This window comes from Gambusia affinis, linkage group LG24 (assembly GCF_019740435.1).
Source record: "Gambusia affinis linkage group LG24, SWU_Gaff_1.0, whole genome shotgun sequence".
In the NCBI taxonomy this organism is placed as follows: Eukaryota; Metazoa; Chordata; class Actinopteri; order Cyprinodontiformes; family Poeciliidae; genus Gambusia; species Gambusia affinis.
The window spans coordinates 3,841,001-3,858,833 of NC_057891.1; the positions used below are offsets into that span (position 1 = coordinate 3,841,001).

A 17,833-nucleotide genomic window follows, 5' to 3' on the forward strand; every position below is an offset into this window, starting at 1 on the left:
TTTATCGCTTCATATTTCCACCACTTCGCATAAATAAAAAAAATTCAATTTCTAATTTCAGGAACCTCCTGGCTATTTGCTCTGATGTTCCTCTCGTGGAAGTATGTGGAGAAACGCTTGTTCGTCAAAATGCGCATTTTAATGGGGGAAAGCTAAGCAGCAGGGAGGAGCTCTTCTTTTTGACTGCACTGTAGGGAAATGCTGCTGTACGTTAGTTTTATTACTCCTGACAGCAAAGGCGGAAAGAAAACGGGTCATTTACTGTAAATTAGACGAGATATTTGCAGGTGTGTGCGCTTTTTGTTCACCATCAGATAACCTGACACACCTTACACAGTTAAATTAGTTTTTAAGCACTTCCTGTGCAAGTTTGAGTTCTCCTTGTTCTTATTCCACATGTGTAGACGTTAGCGCTGACATCTGGGCCCAGAGTTTCTTGTGAAGCAGCCCTTGAGCTGTAAATGAGAGCGTTCTGTCAGTCTTCAGGGATTATTCCAGCCCGTCTTGCTTTCAGGCTCCTGAGCCGTGTGTGTCTGTAAGAAACAAATCCACACAGTGAGGGATCGTCTCCATGCATCTGCATGCAGCTGGTGTGTCTGGTTTAGACACGCCAGCAGCATGGCTTCAGGGATGTCTCAGTTCCCACCTCAACTTGGTCCATGCTGAAACTTACTAAAATATTATGCAGATAAAAAGAATTATGTTAGCAACTTGTTAACTTTTTCTTCAGGCTTTAGATTGTTTGACTACTAATGTGGTTTATTTCACAACCAGCTGAAATAAGACAAGACTTTGGGTTTGATTTTTATTTTGCTAAAGCTGCATTTTTTTGTCCTTTATTTTCAACACCAACTGTTAGCCTAAAAAGCAACATTTTACATGCTAACATGTTAGCATGCTAGCATTAAGTGCAGTTTACTTAAATGTAGCAGCTGTATTTATTTCAAGAATTCTTTGCTTGTTTCTCTAGACATAAATGCCTTCCAGTTAAATGGGAATAGTATTGAGAATTAGCTCAAATTGACTTATCGGTGTAAACAATGGGAAACTGAGAAGCTAGCAGCTAGCATTACAGCAACTAAAAGTCTCCTAAAGGAACCTTTTGTTCCCAAACTACATCAATTGCGAACATATTAATCAACTAGTGAAAAATATTCAAATTCTATGCTGAATAAAATTATAAAAAATTTGTTAGCGGTGTATTATCAAATTAAAATAAATTTGGATTGTTTAATTACTAATATGTTTTATTTCACAACAAACTGAAATAAGACAAGATTTCATGGTTTTGTTTTATAATTTTGCTAAAGCTACATCTTTTGTCTTTCATTCTCAGCCTAAAACCAAACGTTTTTCAAGCTAACATGTTAGCATGGCAGCATTAACTGAGTTTTACCCAAATACAGCAAGAACTTTATTTACTGCAGTAATTAATTCCTTTTTTTTCTAGAGATTAATGTTTTTCAGTTTAAAATGAATGATAATGAGATTATTTTAAAATTAACTTGTTTTTAATGTAAAGCAGGAAATTGAGAAGCTAGCCGTTAGCTTTGTCAGGTTAACAGGTCTCTCTTGTAAATAAGACATCCTCAAGAAATTCTACTGTATAAATCAAGGTTTAATATTATTAATATTAGATTGAAACATTAATCTGCATCAAATATTAACAGGTTATCCAACTAGTGAAACTTGTTCAAATTTTATGCTAATAAAAATAAAAATCTATGTTAGCAACTTGCACATTTCTTCTCCATGCTGAGAAAGTTGTGCATAGATTTGCATAGTTTGATTATTAATGATTACTAATGAAATAAGACATAAAGTCTTTAATTTTTATCATTTTGCTAAAGCTCCTTTTGTCTTATTTTCTCATTCTAGCTTGTTAGCAATACATGAGGCATTGCTGCATGCTCAAATACAGCAAACATTTGAACATTTAACCCAACAATAAATCAAATGCAAACAGAAATTTAGATTTTTGATGATACAAAATGAAGGAATGATTTTGTCAGTTTTAGACTCAAAAGACTTTACTTCATTTTTCTGTTAGCGATGCACTTTTTTTATTCAGGTAGGTGTGTCTCTCTTATATTTATGTCCACTGAACTCAATTAGGAGTAAGATGCAGAAAGGAAGATGCACTACTGCTCAGTTTCAGGAGGAATTACAAAGAATCTAAATATTAAATGCACCGCTGGGATTTATTTTCTTCCTCCAGCAGCAATCAGGAGAAATTCATCATAGCGGCTTGGGAGATTTATCTCTGCAGACAAAATCTGAGTGTTCTGCCACTTTTCCTCTTACGGTTTCGCCAGTGGTGCGTGAAATACAATATCTGGTTTTCACATCACGACATTGTTCTCGCTTCTTTTTTTTCCTAATGAGTGGAAACATGACACACAATCCAAGCATCAGCATAAGACAAAAGAGCAAGGAAAGTAAACAACATCGGTGTTCAGCGGTTTTAAATAAACCGAAAAATGTAGATGATGTAGCAGAACCGGCCCAGCGGTGGCTTTTATCATTAAAGCCTGTTAGCTGTTAGCTGTTAGCGGTGGATCCAGGAGGGAGAATCTGTGCTGACATTTGTTTTATGGATCTGCTCGGCTGAAACAACAAATAACACGCATTAGGCCAATCCGATGCACCAAGTTGAACATTTGTGCGTCCTGACGCCCGTCTGTGGGAGGGATAAGAGCTTTATGCAACATCAAAACTTCCAACAGAGACGGAAAAAATAAAACTCATCTGAAAATAGGAGCTTTTTTCAGCTTTAATTATGCAATTTTAAACACTCAAACTGTGTGTTTATGTTACTTTCTTGTGTTTTTGACACATAAACAGCATTTTCTAGTGGCTTACATCACACATATGATAATGTAATGCCTGGCTTCTAACTGATATAATAAACTGTAATTACAGTGATAAAGAGAGTCGTAATCCAACCGGCCGGATGAAAACCTTTTCAACACTTTTTTCTGCTTCATGTCAGAAGATGGAAGCAAAAACATGCAATGAAAGGAGAGCAGTCTTTCAGTCGATCAAATTTAATGTCAGACTTCGACTGTTTCTGCTTTTTTTTCCATCTAATGCGTTTTATGTTTCAGTAATAACCAGTGATTCAGACACACTGGGCTTTAAAAGGTTGAAGTCTATTAAATATTGGAGATGAATGTTTTTGACTGGAGTAGAATCTACAAGGTTTAAAGAAGAAAGAAAAATTTTATATTTTTAGCAGACAAAAGATATTTTATTGAAATTATTTGAGCCTATTTATTTCAGTCAGGGTGAAATACATATTTAAAGTCTGACATTATTACAGAAGATTTTAGATTGTAGCGTTTTTTTTATTTTATTTTATTTTCATTGATATATTTGAACGGCACCTTCAGGATGGATCTAATCAGCCACCAAGTTTTTTGTTTACCATTGATAAACACTTTTGCTTTGTTTTTAAAAATGATTTAATTAAAACAAAATCAAATCTGAGTGGTCAAGTTTTATTTAAAACCAATCTCTAGAAGAAAGATCTTTCTGTGGAGAAAATATAAAAACGACAGAATGAGGCTGGATAACTGGGAGAGACAAAATATGTTTAAAAATGGAAAATCTTCAGGTTAATAAAGTCTAAAAACATCTAACAAAGCGTCAAATTAAAATGTAAAATTACTGACTGTGTGCTTAAATAGGGTGTAGTAACCTAAACTCTCCACATGAGGGAGGTGCAGCAAACCAGAGGAACAAAAAGTGCAAAAACAAAACAAATGCATGTTTAGCTTATTTGTAAAGGTTGTTGGTTTCTGATCTGGGTTTGCAGAAACTATTCATTCTAGTGTCTTTTGTTTGTCTAACTTAAACAAGTTAAACTGATTTGTGCGACACAAATGAACTTGATTTGTTTGACTTTTTAACCAAAAGTCTCAAATTCTTTACGATAATCCATCAGAAACAACCAAAACTTTGAAGGTCGTTTAATTCTCGACCCTTCTCATCAAAATGCATCCCAGCTCTCTCTCATTTAGACCTGAAATATTGCAGATAATTCTTTATTAATAACTTTCCCAGCAGAGGGATCTTGATGAATGAGACGTTTTCCATGTAATGTTTTCACAATGAGGGGAATCTGAGGCAGTGCAGCTCCACGTACGCTGATGATGAAGCGCTCACTCACTACATCGGCCATTCAGACCTTTCACTGTGTGTATTATGTGTGTTTCTAAGAGCTGTGAAAGTTTTAAAAGCTTTTAGAAAGTGTAATAGATGTGGCCAATCATCCTGAGTGGGCCACGCGTCTCCCACTTAGCAGAAATCATTCCAGCAGCCATTTGGTCTCATTATGAAGCCTTAAAGTGAGTCGGTCAATTGTTTAAGGTAATTTTGACTTGTTTTCTTCGTGATCTTTTGTCGTTGAATAAAAAAAGCTCCAGAGCATTTAGCAGCTTGTGCTGTTATTTGAAAACAGATACTTGATGTTGAATGAGCGCCAAATTATTCTGATTGGGCTTTAAAGAAGGAAATCCAGGGAATTATCCCAGTTGCCAAGGAGATCCAAAAAATGGGAATAACATGAAAAGCTCATAGAAATATTTGCAGCCTTTAATTCTTCAGAAAAATATAATATTGCACTTCTGAAAGGTATTGTAAAGGATTAGGATTATATTTATCATCAATCAATAAAATCCCCCCAGAACAACCTTAAAAATAGGAAATTATGCTGCCAACACTTAGCTTTCATCAACAACTGAGAGCACCGCGCAACATAAATAATCACTAAAAGGTGTGCTAAATAATAAAACTTAATTTAATTAATAAAGCTTTGGGGCAGGAACATTTACCACGAGGAATTTAAATATCCTTCCAGTCCTGTAAAGGATTAGGATTTACAGTATAGTGAAAATGTTTCCATAATTTCAGCATTTTTAAGAAAAGCTAGAAGAACTTTTTGTTTTGGTTTAGTAAACTCAAACTTTTCCACCATGTCCACAATTCAGACATGCAACTTGTTGCTTTGGAGGAGAAACTTTTGCCTCTGCTGCTACCACAGAGCAGCAGAGGCAAACATCTCCACAGGCTGCAGCGTAAAAAGGTCGATTCTGTGCAGCTTTTCTAATCCTGCTGCAGGTTTTCTGTGTTTCTCCTGCAGGACTGAGATGTTTCTCTGTTTTCTAATTAAAAGATGACTAACTTGGCTTTGGAGTTCACCTGTAAAAACCTTTGAGGGTTCAAACCTTGATATGGCTGCAGCTTTTCTAACTTCATTTATTTCCTTCTGTAGAATTAGCAACAATAAAATCACCAACATGAATCTTCTCCTCTGATCCTGACTGGATTCTTCCTTTTGGAAGAATTTGGATTTTATTTAAATACTGGAACAGACTTCCAGTTCTTGCTATTCATTCAGTTGTTAAACATAATTAATTAGCATTTAATGAACTGGTTTATTGGTCAAGATGATTTGTCTAAAATTTAAATGTAAAAATGTTTTTAACATTGTTATAGATTTCCTCCTTTTTAGTTTTTGTTTTTGTTTCAAATCATCAAAATAAATGTTAATAGAACCTGAAGAAACAAAAAATGATGCAAGTTTAGCTCTGAATGGTTCCAAAAACAGTTTCTGGAAGGGCCTAATCAAAGTCCAGACTTCAAATGCAATTCAGATTCATATTATCTTTATTGTCATTCAAAATAACAGAATGAAATTATGATTCATATTAGAACAATGTAAAATAAAATGTAATGAGTGGAGGATTCATAAATATTAGTGAAATTAGTGCAATAAATATATAATCACCCACATGTACAAAACAATGTTAAACTTTTGCATGGCATTAATGCCAATATTACATTATTTTAAATGCAATTATTGCTGAATAATGTTAATATTTGCATCTATTTAACACCCATTTCTCAATAATTAGGTCAAAGTTTTTCCTATTCTAGTTAATTTAGTAAAAACTGATCCTTCAGCCCGTCTGTAAATGGATCTACATGTTTACTTTTCTCCACCGTCTCAGGCTGGTATTTACCCACAAACCCGTTTCCGTCCTCAGATCATTGATCTGTTTGCTGAAGGTGCTGGGAGGTAAAATAATACAGGTGTGTGTTGGTGTGTGTGTACGTGTGTGTGACCCTCGTGTTTTGACAAGCTCTCCAAATCCCCAGCGATGGCTCCTCCACCCTGAGGCTAGCATGCTAACATGTGAAATTGCCAGAACAATTCTCCGCCTCCGAGCGCCGCTAAAAGCCTTCAACTCACTATTTCTTGGTCACTTCCTCGTTTCCTTTTGGATTTGATGCCACGCTACGTCTCAGCCGTCTGCTAAGGATTTACATGGAGAGAGTAATCCATGATTCATGTAGCACGCGCCGCGCCCTTGACATGCATCAGGGCTTGCTTAGTGCACCTTATCAGGTGGAAGCGAGGAGGGACCGGCCCTCGGTGGCTTTGCAGCACTTATCTGCTCTTAGTGCGTCAAAAGCAAATCACACGGTGCTGGAGAGGAGTCTTCCCAGACAAAAATCTATATTTATTCAAAGAAACACAGAGGTTCGTGCCTCCAAACTTCACCAAAGTCGGCTTTCTGTCGCCGTTGAATCAATGCAAAAAGGGACAAGAGGCCATCCTATCCCACTACATCAAAGCTGTGAGGTGTGACTGTGGTGAACAAATGATCTTGGCCTGTATCGTCAGTGCAAAGTCATGCATCAGCTGCGTGTCTAAACCCACGTTATCGCCTTCATCTACTCCACTTTACGAGTTGCAGCACAAACTTGACAGTTTCACTCCTGCTTCCTCTGTCCTTCCTCTCCGCTCTTTCTTCTCTAATTTATTTTTCTCGTCCTCTGCGGCCGGCCGGCAGTCCAGCCCCACATCACCCAGCTGAAGAACGTGACAGCCGTGGAGGGCAGCGCCGCCATGATCTCCTGCGTGGCCGAGGGCGAGCCTCTGCCCGACATCTCTTGGAGGAGAGCCAGCGACGGACAGACCTTCGTGGACGGAGACAAGGTAGACGCTGCCAGAAAGTCCATCTGGCTTTCTGTGTGTGTGTGTGTGTGTGTGGGCGTGTGTGTGGGTGTGTGTGCGTGTGTGTGCGGGTGTGTGGGTGTGTGTGTGTGTGTCACACACCAAGCGGTCGACTTTAAGTTGTGTAAAGCAAATGGGGCAGAACTTAGAAGGGGTGAGGAGGAAGCTCGCCAAGTTCTCACACCAAACAGAGAAATTTCAGTGACAATAATTTTCTTCTAAATTACCAAAACAAATATTCTACGTTGATGCTATTAAAGTCGTCTTACATGGTTTCAGTGAACATTTTTAAAAACTACGACCTTGAAAGTGTAACTAAACATTAAATCCACCCAGAAAAGTGGGCGGAGCCAAGAGACACAGAGGGGCGTGGCCAATTGTGGGAAGTCAGAGGAGGGGTAAAATGGTGCCTACTTCTAAATATTCTTGCTATATTGAGATGCTTTCCAGACTCTTCTATTGAATTTATCAAAAAACCAGCGAAATTAACAAATTAACAACTTTTTCTTCTGTTTTGTTGGAGACCAGAAATTAACAGAAAAATGTTAAAATTCACGCAGAAACAGAGATAGCAGTTAAATAACATTTAATTTTACTTTTGGGACCAATAAAGTATTTTGAATTTTTATTTGAAATAACCTTTTTAGACAGTTTTCAGCTTTATTTATACATATAAATAGCAAAATAAACACTGCTTGCTTAATTATATATTTTTGTTATATTAACACCTTAAGTAACTTTTTAATCAAATCAAACTCGTAATAAATCTGTAAACTTTAATCTATGTTCCCTGTGAACCGTTCAAAAAATAAATTAACACAAAAATGTCAAAATTTACACAAACATGGAGAGAACGTTAAAAAACACTACTTAGACAATTTATCAGCAAAAAAAAAAAAAGTTACTTCAGGTGTTTGTTACACTTGAACTCATTCATATTAAATTATAATTTCAATATTGGGATTTTCCTAAATCCTCATTGTCTCATTAATATTAAACTGTGGGCAGTACATGTAATAGAAACTGTTAAAATATTAATATTTCATGAAGTTTAACTGTATACAGGATCCATTTCCTTCCTGATGGGTTTCATGGTTGGATATGATTTTAGTAAGTTTGCTCTGATTTAACTAAATAAAATGGCAGGTTTCTGGTTTCTGCTGTGTATTTATGAGGGTTTACATTTGGTTGGAAAGTTAAAAGGTCCAAATAAAAATATTTTAATGCACAATTTTTTAATCCCATCTCCATGTTTTAGGTCATTTTATTGCTTGCAGAGGTGAAAAATCTACAGGTAATCCTCAGCGGTATAATTGAGCAGCTAGCAATAGATGTCTGCTCCAGATATATAATTTATGTTCCTGAACCAAAGACAAGTATTTACTACTCGACCCTGACTAAGTGGTGCTGAAATTTAGCTGTTTTCTGAAGTTTTTTTCGGTTTAGAGAGTCCTCTCAAGTGGGAAGATGGCCTGATCAAGATAAACCAACTTTGTTTGGTTCTTTCCTTTCACCTAACAAGGCATTGTGTGATCCAGCCTCTCAAAGTCTGGGTTTGACTCTAGAAGTATTTATTTTTCAACAACGTACTGTCAGTGTGTTAGCGTCGGACTGGGGTTTCCACAGAAGAACAAAAAAAACAAACAAAGGAGCCAGACGATCTTTAGCTGGGAAAAAGGTCACGGTGGAGATAAATGAATGTGTGCGTTGGCTCGAATCGCTCGGCTTGATAAATCACAGCCGAAAATGAGAGTAAGTGCTTCTCTCCCCCCACTGCAAATGCAATTATGGAAATGCGCGGAGCAAACCAACACACCTAAACATGCGCAAAGACAAACATGAGTCGAGCGGCGCCCGGGCGTGATGGATGGCAGCAGTCATTTGGGTTTAAGGCAGAATGCTCCTCTCTCAATTTGCTCTCCAATCTGCATATCCAGGCTGCTCTCTCCTCCTGCTGAGGCGTCTTGCACCAAGAGGCTTAGTTTTACTCTCTACATAACGTGGCTTGCTTCGTCTCTTTCTTTCTCTGCTAACACCATGACCCTCGGTAAGAGAGCATAATGGGAGGCAGTTTGTAGGATTTAATTATGTGCTGAAGGAGGATTTGAGTTGGTGTATTGTTTCATTGCTTGGTGTTGTGAGGTAGGGGTTTTATTTATTCCTAACATCTCGGTATAAGGAGCTACTGATGGAAGCACGACGGAAATAAACTCGGTGATTAAAACTGAGTTTTGATGGATGTTTTTGTGAAGACTTGGGAGCTTTTCTGGGAACCACTGTGAGTCACTTTGTCCATAAATAATACGGTACAAATAGACACAGTGATGCTGAGAAACAGAGAGAGTGACTCAGAAATGTACAGAAGCAACCAGCAATGTGCTTTTCTTAAAATGCCACTGATTACCTTTAAGGTTGTGTAAGTAAGGATTCCTGGATTCTCAATCCTGAAAAAGTAGCATAGTCTGTTCTTTCACAATAAAACGTCCACATTCAGACGTTTCTATGAGTCTTCAAGGCTAAAACGATGACAGCTTAAAGAGAAACGGAAAAGAAATATTGGCTTTGAAAAATGTAACTGAATATATCAACGGTTAGTTTCCATTGAAAGCAAAAAATTGACAGTAATAAATAAATATTTGTTTTTGTTTCGCTGCTGTTTTACATTTTCAATTCTTTTTCAATGGTTTCATTTCATTTTCTGTTGTGTTTGGCGCCACCTTTTGGATTGGAGGTCAGCAAACAAGCAACAAAACTTGGATAAGACAAAGTGCAACACATCAGCACCAACAGCTCAGATGGATATTTATGGTTAATGTAGTTAATAGTAGATAATAATTTTTTTTAAAGCACCTAGTTACTCTTATGTTTCATTTTAGAAAAATAGTAGGACAATTTTTAGAAATTTTACTCTATGGATGCTAGTCATCAATAGCTGCTTGCTAACAATGACTAGGTTTAGCTATTAAATTGTAAATAAGATGCATTAAATCTTAAATCTATGCATGATATATAAAAGAAAAAGGGACACAGTGCTTTTCTTCTAATTTAGTATTATGACAACTAGATAACTGAAGAAAGTTTTAATTAAGAGAAAAAATAGTGAGAAAGAGGGAAGTAGCTCAGTTATGCTAGCTTGACTTTGAAAACCGTAACATGTAGACGTGATGTGGAATTCGGTGTGTTTCAGTTCACTTAAAAAAAAAAAAGGTGAACCACACACCAGCTCTGACAGATCATCAGTAGAGCAGGTGTTTAAATTAGCTAATCAACCACCGCATTGTTAGCTTAGCTAATAGCAGCGGTAGCTAATCTACCACTCATTAAATAAACACCAGGCCTACAAATAGAAAACTGTAACGGACTGAATGTTCTGTTCTTTGTGTGGGAAATGTTAGAGTAGTTTTTGATGTTCAATCCTGACACGTAGAGTCAGTTGCTATGGCAACGAGTCAATGTGTAGCGTAGCAGCTGACACAGAGCGTTGTTTTGTCCTCCAGCATTCTGCACATGCACAAAATCTCCGGACATAAACAATAACATATAGAGAGTTCATAACATGATCCATTTCAGTTTTATTAATGTTCAATAAATAATATTTTCTTTATTCTTTTACAAAGCAACACATATCTTATGTTTTTCAGAAGTACAGTTTAGTTCTCATCTATCATTTCCTGAGAATCTCCTCCAGCGTGAAATCTGTAGTTATTCAGTCCAACATTTATGAGACATTTTAGATTTTTGGAGAATTGTTTTATCAAATGATCTGGGAAAAACTTCCTCATTTTTTCTACATGTAATTCAACAAAACTCAGTGAAACTTTTGCTCCTTTATTATATTTACTATAATAAAAACATAGCCTCGGAGAAGCAGTTGCAGATTTTGAGATAATTGAAATGTTTAGCCACCGAGTGACTTTGTTTCACTTTGAACCCGCCTCTCTGGCCTCCATTTCCTTGAAGCAGAAAAGCCATTATTAAATGTCATTTTGTTTCCTCGGTGAGGTCGAGGTGGCGCAGGACTCATAAAAACCAGGCGGACGTCGCAGACCTGATGTTCAGCCCCACCACAAAGCGCTGAGGAAGACGGCAGAATCACACCGGCCTCGCTGACATTTACCACTGACATTTTTAATATCTAAAACTAAAATAACGCAGTAAAAGTCTCCAAAATCTATTTAAGAATGTGCGTGCTTCATGCAAACGCAGAGAGATATTGGTGCTTCCTGTTCCTGTTCCTACATGCGGCTCTCTGTTCACGTTTGTCCAGGTGACTGAGCTGCATATCAAGCAGGCCGAGCTTCAGGGCGCGAGTTTGTCTCCACACACAGGCCCTGTCAGTAGGGGAGTAATTTCCTGACTCAGAAGATTTCCTCTTCCTCTTCCTCTTTCTCTCTCTCTCTGCTGCCTCATCCTCAGCATCCTCATTCAGTGCAACTCGCCAGGCAAACAAGCGAAGTCGCAGAGCGACCAGAGCCGAGCCTTTAAGCGGCGCTTCACCTCGTTAGCTGAAAGCTTTGTGACGACAAAACGAAAGCCGTTCCGAACAGGATCAAGCCGGAGTCTGGAGCAGGAGAGGAGCGTTTGGGTCGGGGGCGACAGGAGGGCATTACAAAGAGAGAACTGTGCGTCGGTTTATGGGGAAAACAGAGGGAGAGTGTGTGCAGGAATACAGCCGCCTAAATATGCAAATGTACACAAGGATGGGAATACAGATGGAGGCAAACAGTGACTGTGAAGCTGCTAGCAGAGAGGAGAAATGCTTCAAAACTACAATTACAGACCAGATTTGAATCAACTCTAGAAGACAAGAAACTCCTAAAACATCAGTAATAATATATTTGCTATAAATTGAAGCTCAACAATATCACAAATAAAATAAAATATGTGCAAATATTTCACATTTCATGCATTCACATTGTACATATTCAATTAACACCAGATAAAAAGTTTATTTATTCTTTATTTATTCTACTTTGTAGATTCCTGTGGTCAAATCTAAACACCAATATTGTCTATTTATTATATTATAATACTGCAATATTTGTTAAATATCCTCTATGTAATGTTATTTGTTTGAAATAAAGTAAAAAAAAGAGAAAAAATCTAAACTGTATTTAAGTTTGAATAAATTTGTGTAAAAGAAGCAACAGCAGCATTTTATCTATCATTGGGCTTTCTGGCTTTGGTTTGAGAAACTTAAAAATATAAAACATTAAGATCTCTTTGTTTACCCAGTAGTTATACGGAGTGGAAAAAACATTGAAAATAAAACTCTGTAAATTCATAATCTGTATAGAGAAGTTATTTATTTTGTAAAAAGGAAATAAAACCATTGATGTTCTTTAACAGACAAGTTTTCTTTTGCTTTTTAATCAGACGGGATAAGAGAAAGGAAGTCAGTAATCTCTCTCTCTGATTAAAATTGAAGCTATAAAAAAAAGCTCAGTGGGGGGTAGAGTTTGTTTTTGTTTCTGATTTGAGTCAATTTTCTCACCACACTATCCTTTATGTTGCACTTCCTGATGAATAAATGTAGTTGTATCTGTCGGTTCATTCCACAGGATATTTTTAGTGTTTTTCACAGTTTCCATTTCATGCCTCCTGGGGTCAGGAGGTCATCTGATGGAAAGCGTCCGCCCTGGATGCTGCAGGGTGTTTTGGTCTCATTAGGAGGGACGGCCGCACTGATAGCCTTGTCTCCTATAATTGACCCGTCTCTTCAAATTGTTCCCATCTGTCTTCATACCAAGTAATGACCTTGTAATATATCGGCGGTTTATTGGATTAGCCTCAACACGGTGTGACACGAGACTGCAGCCTGCGAAGGGGAAAAGACTGGGGCCTTCTCAGCTACAGAGCTGGAAAATGGAGTATTTCTCAGTCCTTCCTGTTCCTCTGTATATTTATAGGAACTTTGTGTTTGTTTTCCAGAGTCGGGACGGGCGGTTCGAGGTCCGCGGCCGTCACGGTAAATCCGTGCTGACCATCAGCGGGGTGCGGCTCAGCGACCTCGGCCGCTTCGACTGCGAGGCTCAAAGCAGGATAGGAGGCCATCAGAAGAGCATGTTTCTGGACATTGAGTGTGAGTGAAATTACAGTTAACTGGAAACTTTAAAGCTTCTTAATCAGCTAGCTGTGCTACAATGCTAACGCTATTGTTTACATAACAGCATTTTTTACTTTTCTGTAAAACTCTATAGTAAAATGTATCATAAATAAGAAGTTTTACTGTTTACTGTTGAAGTTGGGGTATCTAACTTTGATTTAAAAAATGGTTGTTTTTTTTTACAAATTTGTTAAAATTATCAATATGTGACAACCGATAATCTGTGAAAAGATCCACCTTTTCTCTGAGCTGCTGTTGCTATCTGAAGAAACGCACCACTCCCAAAGAAAAACAACCAATCAGAGCCAGGAGGAGGGGCTTAGCGCTGTCAGTCAACCTTGTGTACGCGCTACTAAATATGCTAACAATGGAGAAACAGCATAGCGTAATAATTATGTCATTGGCCGCTATGTTAACTAGCCTCAGTGTTCATGGTGAACTATCAGAGAGAAAGCGGAGGACATGAAGGTGATTGACAGCACTAAGACCCGCCTCCTGGCTGTGATTGGTTGCTTTAGTTAGCACTGGGAGAAGACAGAAGAGCTCGAATTATTGTTTGATACTGTCATGACGTCCTGATAGTCTAACAAATATGTAACAATAAATATTTTTTCATATAGTTACATACTGTAGCTTTAAGTGTGGCGCTGACAGACCTTCCTTTTCCCATGATAAAACCAATATTTTAGTGTTTCGTGTTTACAGAAACGTTGTGATAGTATTTACATGAACGATGGACTTTTGTCTTTTTGCGGTTCCAGATTTAAAATTCTTCATGCAGATTGATCTTGGCTGCATTTTGTCTAGAGAGGAAAAAATTAAACAGGAACTTTTTTTTTTATTTACTAATAAAAACCTAAAAATTGTGTTATTTTCACATTTCGCTCCACCATTGTTTTCCTCACAAATTCAGTCAGACTGATTTTTGTTTAGGTCTAGACTTTGACTAGACCAAAACAAACCAATCTTTAGTATCTTTTATTCTCTAACCTTCCCACACTCATTCGGCTGTATTTGATCTTTATTTAGAGATACAAGAGTTTTTCCCAGACTTTTTTTTTTTTTTGCCAAAATTGTTTGAAATCTTTCATTATTTCCCAATAAAACAAATTTACACCTGTCAAGATTATTCCAGAGGTGAAAAGTTTACCATTTCCTGCGGAAACCAGCTGGTAGTCTTGTTAAAGAAGAGGAAATGATTACAAACAGCTCCTCCCTGCAGTCGAATCGTCTCTGAAGAGTGATAATTAATGAAAAGACTGGATTTCTCCTGCTGACGGCTTCCTCTCCTCGTCGTGTCGTGTTTGTGGTTTTTGGGGCAGCCTGCCTCTCTCCTGCCTAATTAGCTCTGCAGCAAAGATCTTCATCTCAGCTTTGGAGAGATTGGCTTCCTTACGAGATGCTTTAACTACACCAGCGCAGCAGATTGAGCCGTCAGATAAATTGACATTTTCAGGAAAGAAATCCCTTTGACGTTTGTGAGTGGAGAAACACACACATGTTCATCCCCCGTCTGGATGTGGGAAGCTGCTGCTGTTCTACTGTAAGCATGTTTCAGACGGAGAGTCTAACAAACTCATTTACTAAGTCACTGTGAGGCGATGGCACGTCCTCAGCTGTGACAGGGAGCCGCGCATCAATCTCTCTAATGGCGTCCTGCAAGGGAGCATAAAACAAGCATAATGTGTGTCTGAGTGAGCCGGCCAGCCGGGCCAGGAGACGTCCGAACAGCAGCAACAACAACACCACCCGCCACCGCAGTCCTTCATTATCGCCCTCTGGTTGCATCCTTCATTCGCCCCTTGAGGCCGACTCAGATGTTTCTCTCCAGTGGGTTTAAATCTGAAGCGTTTTCTTCTTCTTCTGCAGAATGTGTGGGTTAAGACGCCTTTGATCATCCATCCCAGCTCCACCTTTGATTTCAGTGTTTAATTAGCTGCCATGAACACTCAACACACCAGCAGCTTACTGGTTTTCTCCTTCACTTAAAGCGGCAGTGTGTAACTTTTATAAAAAATATGTTTTTACGTATTTGGTAAAAGTGTCACCATGTTGTGACAGTTTAATGTGAGACAGATAATCAATAAAAAGATTGATCTCCTTCACCTCTTCTTTGACCTGTTATTGCCTTCTGAATAAACCAACCAATCAGAGCCGGGAGGCGGGGCTTAGTGCTGTCAATCAACCTCTTGCTAACTTACTGCTACAGGAAAACTGTTAGTCCTCCATCATCACTGGACAAGCTAACTATCCTGAGCATTCATTCACAACAGGTTATGCTAGCTGTAGCATAGTCGAACGCCACACAGAGAATGATTGACAGCACTAAGACCCGCCTCCTGGCTGTGATTGGTTGTTTCTAGTCAGAACTGGGACAAGGCAGAAGAACTAAATTTTTCACAGATTATTTCTCATGTCAAACTGAGCTTCAACAAAGAAGTAAAGAAATATTTTTTATTAAAGTTACAAACAGCAGCTTTAACTTTGTGCTCTATTTTTTCTCAGATATTCCTAAATTCCTGACCAATCACACCATCTATTACTCGTGGGAGGGGAACCCAGTGAACATCAGCTGCGACGTGATGTCCAACCCGCCGGCCACCATGCTGTGGAGGAGGGAACGCTTCACCATCTCAGAGGGAACGCCGCACATGCAGATCTACGGCACAGACGGGAAGTCGGTGCTGGAGGTGGGTACGGAGGCTCTGAAGGGCCAAATCTCATCTCCTGCATTTATTTAACTACATTAGACTTCACAAAATATGTCACACATCATCATTTGAAGCTGATTTTAAGTCCAGACTTTGACTAGACCACTCTAAAATGTTATTTTTAGCCATTCCGAGGTGGAGTTGCCGTAAAAGGTTCTTCTTGCTTATTTTTCAGGTGACTCCGATGTCGGACCGAGACTTTGGCCGGTATAACTGCACGGCCCGGAACAACATCGGAGTCCGGTACCAGGAGTTCATCCTGGCCCAGGCAGGTGAGAGAAAGAGAGAGAGACATTTTTAAAACATTTATATTTATACATCTCTGTGTACCGTAATATTTTCTGTCCTAGTGTGACTGTTGTTGAAAATTCCCCGCTATGGGGCAATTAAGGACATTTTTATTCTATTCCTCCTTCTTCCTTCTTTTCTTTTCTTTCTTTGTTCCATACCGCAATTTCCCACTTTTGTCTTTCTTTTCTTTTTGTTCATCTTTTTTGTCTTTCATTCCATGTTTCCTTCCCTCCTTCCTTTTAGTGTTCACTCGTTTTTCTTAAATTTTCTGCCTTTTCTTGTTTACTTATTTCTTTTCTGTCTTTTTCATTTTTCTTACAATGTTCCTTTCTGTTCTTCCTCCCATATCAGATGTTATTTTTCATATTTTTTATTCCCTCCTGTCGTTCTCAGATCTCAGCAGTTTCTGGTGTTTTCTTGTTTTCTCGCAGACGTCCCATCCAATCCGTACTCCGTCCGTCTGTCGGCCGTTTCCCAGCGGCTGGCGACCGTCACCTTCATGAAGCCGGACTCTCACGGCGGCGTCCCCATCAGCTTCTACCTGGTCCAGTACAAAGAGCTGGGCTCCTTAGACTGGAGGGATGTGAAGTCGCACAGCGTGCAGAGTGAGTTTGATTTCCAAACATCATTTATCAGAGTCACAGTTTTCTGCTTCTCTTTATATTTTCTTGTTTTATAGCAGCTGAAGAAAATTTTTTCATAAAGTTTTTATGTTTTTTGGTGAGATTTTTGACACATAGAGACACAAAAATATCAACTATTTGTATTGTTTTTGACTTGAGGTCAAAATGGTTATTCTTGTTGTTGTCAATACTATTTTAGATTTTATGTCAGCTGAACCATTTCTGCTGGGATTTTTTGTTTTTTTAATCAATTTGCTATGAAATAATTCAAGATGGCCTCTTTTTCTGGCAGAATTTTGTAATTTCATGATCCACTGAAAATAAAGCTTTAAAAAATGTAGTTTCTTCCTGTACCATAGGAGGCCAAAGGTGAGGCTCAGGGGCCATTTGTGGGCCTTGTGATAATTTTATACGGCCTTGATGAAGAACGACAAAACATTTAAATTTTTTGTGTTTCTTACGATGTTTTAAATGAAGAATGTATATTTTCTTAAATAAAAATGCTAGCTTAGTGTTTTTCCCAGACCCAGGAACACAGAGTGTTACTGTGGGGCCCACAGCATGACAGATCCTCCTTCGTATCTCAAAGTGGTGACCATGTTCTCTGTTTTACAACCAATCTGTCTGGAGTTTGTTTCCAGCGTTAGTCTAAACAAAAACAGAACAGAAACTTTTTTTTTTCTTAATCATTTCAGCCGTTTTTGAATTACATGTTTTATTGTTTTTCCCATTCTGAAGAGAAATATCCGACTATGTAGCGTTATATTTACAACCCTGAAGGAAACGGAAACCTAACTTTGATTTGTTGACTTTTATAAAGTACAAACACCTGATTGACTTCATCCTTCACCTGTCAGAGAGAGAAATCGTAAACCTACATTCAAGATGAACCTGTAATCTGTGTTGACGCCTCAACATCGGCCCAGTTCAGACATAATTGCACGATTGGTCACAGAATCCTTCAAAGCTTTGGCCCGGGGATGTTGTCGGCCCCTGACGACGCTCCAAACACCTGCCGGCGGCCGGTGTCAGTACCGGTCCGGCCTGAAAGCGCTGCCTTCTCCTCTTCCTGCACTTT

At 38.4% G+C, this 17,833-nt stretch overlaps 1 protein-coding gene across 1 annotated transcript in view; it reads left to right on the plus strand.

Annotated features, from left to right (window-relative positions):
* LOC122827489 (neural cell adhesion molecule 2-like) overlaps positions 1–17,833 on the plus strand; it is a 265,284-nt gene that overhangs the window by 221,434 nt on the left and 26,017 nt on the right. The window contains exons 8-12 of the mRNA XM_044110497.1: positions 6,861–7,006; positions 12,956–13,106; positions 15,636–15,820; positions 16,017–16,113; positions 16,564–16,737. Coding sequence (XP_043966432.1) covers positions 6,861–7,006; positions 12,956–13,106; positions 15,636–15,820; positions 16,017–16,113; positions 16,564–16,737 — 753 coding nt within the window. The remainder of the gene's footprint in view (positions 1–6,860; positions 7,007–12,955; positions 13,107–15,635; positions 15,821–16,016; positions 16,114–16,563; positions 16,738–17,833) is intronic.